The sequence below is a fragment of the Onychomys torridus genome, chromosome 6, assembly GCF_903995425.1.
Source record: "Onychomys torridus chromosome 6, mOncTor1.1, whole genome shotgun sequence".
Taxonomy (NCBI): domain Eukaryota; kingdom Metazoa; phylum Chordata; class Mammalia; order Rodentia; family Cricetidae; genus Onychomys; species Onychomys torridus.
Window position 1 is genome coordinate 17056674 of NC_050448.1, and position 7488 is coordinate 17064161.

Genomic DNA, 7488 nt, shown 5'->3' on the forward strand with positions numbered 1-7488 from the left:
TATGATAAACTCGTAACGTTTCACCTAACCACTTATAAGAACATATTTTGAGCACATAAATTCCCTTTCTGACTCATTCCAGGCCGTATTTGATCCACCTCCTTTATTCACTTCCCTTCTGGGATGCATATGAATCTGTCACTGCTCTTGTGGGGACCTTGAAAGCTCTTCTGTACTGTAAAAGAGTTACAGTTTTAAGGCTGTGGACCAGTTCCCCAAGAGAACTGGCAAATTTTGTCTCAAAAGAATAAAGTGGTTGGACAAAAGAGCTCAGTGTACTTAGATTCCTTTCCCTCAGATTATTCTGGCATAGCATCTCATCTGGAAACTCTGGGAAGAAGACGAATAGAGGAGGCTGGACCCCAATAGTCCTCATTACACAGTAAGTTGAATACCTAGAGAGAAATGGAACAAGTGCTTTATGAGCACTACTGTTATCTACATCTTCCTCTGAGCAAGTGAAAACAAAATAAAAGAGCATTCGTAAGGTTCTCTTCTTGAACAGAACTGATAGAATAAATCTCCATAGGTTCTGAGACTCTAATGATATTCTGGGCTCTCAGAGACTGCGGAAGCTCCATGTTTCAGGCTCTGCCATCCCTAGCATACACAGCTTGCCTACCATCCCAGTTCTACTCCACAACTGCAGCTCTCCTTGGTCATCCCACAGTCCAAGAACCCACCACACCTTCAGGGGTCCACTGTACTCACTGACCTCTCAGGGCCTCTCCACAGGTGTTTCAAATCTGTTACAGTGTCATCAGCTCTTCATGAGCCCTTCAGTCTTGGACTGGCAGGCAAGATACCAAAGCAGAAGAATTCCCAAACTGTCTGGGCTCTGCCCAGATATCAAGCAAAGGTAGTATCTATTCCTTCGGTCTACTGTATATGGATTCTACTTTTTACCTGACAGCTTACTGGATTTGAGGGGTACAAAGGGGTACAACAAAGGGGTAAAGAACAAACACAGCAGACAGGAGGAGACATGAAAGAGATGGGAAAGGACAGGAGAAGACAGGAGAGGACCTGAGCATCCCCAGGGCAGTGGAGGTGCTTCAGTTCTCTGAGCCCCAGTACCAGCTCCCTGGAGTCTCTACTGTCTGGCCCATCTAGTCCTGACCTCCTGGAGATGATGCACTGGTGGAGCCTGGGAAGTGTTCCTATTCCCAACATCAGGGGAGAGATTATCCAGAGGCCCACAGGTTTGTTCTGGTCGGTAGGGGACAACAAGTGACAGTTTCCTGAGACCACCTTAGACTTGTATGTTCCTGGGGGCCTTCCTCCTTCCTCATTGTACACTCAGTCCTTGGATGATGCTGAAACCCTCAAACTCCAGCCTCTGCCTCCTAAGTTTTGTGATGACAAGGTTGGGACACCATTTCTGTCTTACTGTACTTTACTGAATGTCATGGCATAAACATGTGGACACTCAAAAGGTCAAATTTTTAAAGTAAATAAAAGGAAGGTTTATAAGAAGTAATCATGGTGGTAGGTAATGGTGGTTGATCACACTGTATCCATAGTCAAGAAGCAGATGGTGATGAATGTTGGTCATTATTACACAATTCAGTACCAAATCCATGGAATGGTTTTATCACTTCTGGAAGGGGGAAGAGTCTTCTCATCTCAATGAACTTAATATACAAGAGAATCTCTCATAAGCACACCCCAGAGAATGACATGATCTACATAAGCCCTCACAGGGATGACTGAAGGAGCGTCCCTTGGCTGATTCTAGGTCTTACCAAGTTAAAAATCAATATTAACTATCACACAAAATTAATAAAATTTGCTATGTAGACAGGGATAATATTCTGGTTTTTAGTGATATCTCAAATACCAATGAGCCATGTTTGAGGGCAAAGTATATGAAAACCTTTGAGTATGGACTTACTCCTTTCCCAGATGTAAGCAGCAATTTGCTGAGAATCTACAGGGCAGGATTATTAACCCCATGTAGAGTAAGGCACCGTGCATAACTCTTCTGAACCATGCTTTTACCTTATTAATTCAGAATCCTACCCAAGCCACCTCAGCAAATGACCTATGATCTTGTTACCAAAGAGGAGTAGAGACAGTGACAGAGAGATAGAGAGACAGAAGGAATCCTTAAGGACCCAGTGAAAATGGAACTTACAAAGTCAATTGAACTGTAAATATGGCTTTGTGTCAATTGTTAAGTGCGGCTCTCCCTCACAAGACCACACTTTCCAAAAGTCCTTTCTTTCCACTAATATCTATGCTAAATCCATGACAAACATCTCTTTTTAGCCAGGTGTGGTCACATAAGGCAGAGGGAGGTGGATGTCTGCGAGTTCCAGGTCAGACAGGGTTTGAGACTGTGTCTCAAAACAGACTCACTACAAAAGTCATTAATTAACATATTTTAGGGCTGAAAAAAAAAATGGGTTAAGAGATAACTTGCTCACCTTACAACTACCCCTCTACTTCTGCATTATAAAAACAGCTGCAACAGTGCATGCCTATAATTCGATGCTTTTAGGGCAAGATAAAAGGCAAGCAACTACCTATGACTCTATGTGTACAAAAATTAAACACAGACTTCACAACTTTCACAAAATTAACTCAAAATGACCTTAAACTGTTTGTTATGTTTCTGACCCTCTAGCTACTGCTATTTCTTCCAGACAGGACCCATGTTCTAAAGCTCTCTCTGCAAAGGAAGGTGATCTCCTGTAGATCCTGCTATAGCTCTGCAGCCTTCATGGTCCTTGTGTTTTCGGGCAAACCCAGCCCCAGTGATGCCCACATAGAAAACACTACAGAGGAATAATTTAATGTCTGATTCCTCCCACATAGATTACGTCACAAGATGTGGCATCTGTCCTATCCACCAGCCCAAAACCATGCAAACTGAGTTACCTCTGCAGCTCAGAACTTCCTTTTGTCCCTTGGAACTGACCTTCACTGAGTCACACCATGGTGGCTGGCAGTAGCAGAGAGCTAAAAGCATTCTAATCATGTATTGCTGAAGGATGATCCCCATCACTCCCTTTCTATCATTTTCTAAACTGTCTGTAACATTTATAAGACAAACCCGAAAGGGAAATATAAGGTCCAGAACTTCTAGAAACCAGACCTTCAGTTTTCCAATCTGTCTTCCCAGATTCCCAGTGTCACAAAAGCAATGCCTGTGTGTGCACACTGGACAGTGATATTACAAGCATCATAACCTCCCATGCCAGGGTGGCAGAGCCTTCTCCTCCTCAGGGAATCTACACTCACTAAGGATCAGAGGCCAAGGGCCACTGCCCAGGTTACCACAGGGACCAACAGAAACACAGTCTGACTCATGGTCCATCCCAGTCCCAGCAGCTCAGACTCTGACAGCTCAGCCAACCTGCTCTACCTGATCTAGGGACAGTGGCCCCCACAACTCCCCATGGCATGGCTGTGGTCTTCCTTATAGCCCCCTACAGCAGAAGCAGAGGAGAATCTTAAAAAGAACCTGTAAGCTACCTCCCACTGGTGCTCTGATAGCTAAGCCTTCCCAAAGCTCCTCATTAGTTAGGACCACCCAGGTGGGCCTCAGGACTTTAGTAATGCTCATCTCTACTGGGTGAGCTGAGATCAAATGTCTCAGACTGCACAAGCCCTCCCAGATCTGCCCTTCCACACTAGGATTGGACAGGACACTAGTCTGGGAAATTTGTAGTTTAGTAGAATCTTCCATTCTCCAGAGCGTTCCTGTTCCAAGGTACAGGGTCCTTTGCATGAACATTCCACTACACACTCAATGCCCAGTGAAGCCAACCCTTTGCTTCAGAGCTGAGGTCCTGCAGCCAAACACAGGTCACATCCAAACAATTATTGTTGTTAAAGCAGAAAGAGGCCATGGATTAGAACACAATGAAGGGTCGGTCTATGGGAGGACTGGGACCCAGGAAAGAGATAGTGAAAATTAGGTAGTTATAATTCCAAAAATTATGTTGGAAAGTTGAAACAGGCTTTATGGCCACGTTCTCCAGAGACTAGTGAGGTGTACTAGAGCACACTAAGTACTACTCATGCATTTCTCCCAGGCTGTACATCTTAAACCTGGAAAAGAGTCATGTTAGACAAGGCCACACCATTTTATCCAGTTCTTCTATTTAGGTTGAACTGGTGTAACTAAGGGAATTTTGTCTGACAAAAATTCAGTTCTTGATCCAGATTCTTGATTGTCTGGTCTGTGAAACAGAGAAATGGCCAGGCAGGAGATTTATGGAATGCCTGAAATGGATGGCCTCACTGCTTATTGCTACTGTCCACTCCTGTCACAGCAGGAAAGCTTTCACCCCCTTCTTGCCAACCCTTTCTGTGCTGTGACTACACCTGCTTTACTGTTGGTCAGTGAACTCAGCTTACACAGGTCCCACTTCATCTGTAATTTCACAATGAAATCTACAGAGGTTGAGGACACTCATTCACTGGTCTTTTTCCTTCTCACTGACCAGTCAAGACCCAGCCTGGAAGGATTTGCAGGACTGTCTTCCCAGCACTGGGCAGCAGAGGCAGGATTATGTGTTCAAAGCAATTCTCAATCAAGTAGTGTGAGGCAAGCCTGAGCTACAGGAGACATTGGTCTAAACCAGTGGTTCTCAACCTCCCTAATGCTGTCACGTTTTAATACAGTCCTTTATGAGGTGGTGACCTCCCAACTATAAAATTATTTTCACTGCTACTTCATAACTAAAACTTGGCTAATGTTAGGAATTGTAATAATAATATCTGTGTATTCCAATGATCTTAGGCCACTCTTGTTAAAGGGAGCCTTGATCCCTCAGGTTGAGAACCACTGCTCTATAAACCGATATAAATAAATAAATAGCACTTAAGGAAATAATGGAATAAAATTCTTAATGGCTGGGAAACATTGGAAAAGAGAACAAACAGAGATTAGAGCTATAATACATTTAAAGAAAGTGAAACTTAAAAAACAATACCACTAATTAACTTTTTTAAATGATAGAAATAATTGGAGAAACACTTAGCAATTCTGACTTTGCAACAGAGTAGGCACCTCCCTGCTAGAGAGAATGCCATTCATAACACACTGCATGACTTTCCCATGTAAAGTGTTAGCTGCTGGGTGCCATAAGCCGACACATGGAGTTAAAGCCAATGGCCTGTCTCTAACCTCTGAGCTGACTTAACTGTGTCAATCAGGATTGCTCATATCTGCATAGGAGAAATCCCTAACTGGAAACTGAAGACTCAGTAGTTCACGTTACCCTCCTAAATTGTACACCCAACAATTCTATCTTCATTCACATGGAAGGAATAATACAAGGAGTTAAATTACACAGAAAGTCACTCCCCTGCCCAGCAGGTCCTTTTTTATGATGGAGACCTCTGCAGCTCACTGCCTTAAACTCCAGCCCATGATCTAGCTATTGCCTAGTCTGTTTCTCCCTGCAGTGTACACAGGACACTGTTCCTCCTCTTCTGGTCTGAAGGGAGATGTCATGCTCCACACACAAATCCTTTCCTGTTACTGCAATGAGCAATCCACTATGTGACTGAAAGTGGTGACTTTAGAACTCTGTGGTGTTACAGACCTGCAATCCAAGAATTCCTGGTGCTTAGTCAGGACAATAGCAAGGGAAATGCCCTGTGGGATACAGACAGGGTTCAAGTCCACCCCAACATACATCAGAGACCTTGACTCAAAATAACTTTTCAGAAAGACTGGATATACAGCTGTTCTAGACTTAAAATATCCTTGATGGCACACCAGGACTTAATGTTGGTTGTGACCCTGTAATATCCCCTTGAATAGCATGTTAGAGGCCTGTTCTTTGACAGGAGCAGGGAATGGGGGGACCCTTTAGGCTGGTTCTGGGAATGTCGATTAAAGGCTAGTTAACCCTGGGGAGCAAGCATTTATGTCTTATACTAATCACTAAAAGGCACGGTTAGCATACTACTTATCTTAGGGATATCTGGAAGACATCCCTCCCTTTTCTTAATTCTACTTTGTGACTTAATGTCTCCTAAGAGTGGGTAAATCATTTTACCATCAATTCTATTACCATCAATTCTACTCTTCTATATCACAGTTTAACAGTGGAGTGCTACTCTACATAGGAAATGCCCTTTACAAGCTTCATAAAATCAACTACAGACAGATACTAAACCTCAATGTTAAATGTTGCAAGTGTAGAACTCCTGAAAGATACTAGAGAGACCAGGGCTCTCTATGTTTGGCTAATCTGCCTCCCATAGTGATAATACAAGCACTACAGGCGCCAGCATTTCACAGTGACATCAACAACAAGGATATTTCCAAGTCTTGTTCCCATGCTCTGCACAAACACAGCCCACGGAGTGAAGTTATTCAGAGGCTTCTGCCCCAGCCCCAAGGGGTTGCAAGGACCATGTAGCGCACACAGGGTCAGGAAGAAACAGGCGCGACACGCAGGACCGAGAAGGAACACGTGGGACTCGCAGGACACACAGGACGAGGCAGGACCATACCGAACTCTGCGTCTGGCTGTTGGCTCCCACTCAGGCCCGGGAGGACCCAACACCCGGCACCCAAGGCTCAGCCGGCCGCTCCTCCCAGTCTGCAGAAAGCATCCCCTCGCTCACCATGGCCGGCCACTCCTCCCCCTCTGGGAACAGAAGCCCTTGATCACTGTGTCCCGGCTGCAGAGAGCTCGAGCCTCAGGAGAACCCAAAGAACAACACACGAGCCAACTTCCGATTTCCTCAGCAGAAGAGCTGAGCGGGAACCCTAGCTTCGGGAGGAAGAACCCTTCCATCTGACTGGCGGATCTGCTCGAAGCCCTGATTGGCTAGTGAGGGCTGAGTGACAGGATCGGGTGAGCTGAAAGGAGGCAGTTCTGTGGATCCCTGCCCTAGAGTCCACGTTAAGCACAAACCTTTCCATATTGGCTGAAGATTTGCACCAAATACCACAGCAAGTCTCCATTTTATGTAAACCGACACGTTCAGTTTTAAAAGAAAGTATACAATTTCAGAGGGAGGCTAATTTGATAATATTGCACAAGAGTAACACAAGGTATCTATAGAACATTATAAACAAAGTCCACAGTGGCTGGGACTGATTACCACAGTCCCAGATGTGGAAAGAGATGGTCCCTATGAACACCTAGTTTGCAACAACACGGCATGAGACTGTGTCTCTGAGTCTTTCATCTTCCACAGAACCAGTATTTCTGTCTGACCATTCCCAAGTCTCACTAAATAATTTTAGGAGATTCAGGACAATATCTCTTAAAGTCATTTCAGGTGTCACCGCTGGTCCCTGTCAAATTATTCTCAGGAATGAATGTAGCCAAGCACAGTAACAGAGTCAGGCAGATTTCCTTGAATTTGAGACAGATTGGTCTACATAGTGAGTATGGTAGTAAGACATGTCTTAATAACACACACACACACACACACACACACACACACACACACATACACACACACACACTCACAAATATAGTTTACCATAATTTTGTTTTTGTTTGTTAC

At 44.3% G+C, this 7488-nt stretch overlaps 1 protein-coding gene across 3 annotated transcripts in view; it reads right to left on the minus strand.

Annotated features, from left to right (window-relative positions):
* Nucleotides 1–6753, minus strand: part of LOC118585421 (zinc finger protein 431-like) — a 37796-nt gene extending 31043 nt beyond the window's left edge. For all 3 annotated transcript variants that reach the window (XM_036189966.1, XM_036189967.1, XM_036189965.1), the window contains exon 1: nucleotides 6595–6753. In XM_036189966.1, coding sequence (XP_036045859.1) covers nucleotides 6595–6597 — 3 coding nt within the window. In that variant the 5' untranslated portion in view covers nucleotides 6598–6753. The remainder of the gene's footprint in view (nucleotides 1–6594) is intronic.
* Between the last annotated feature and the right edge of the window lie 735 nt (nucleotides 6754–7488).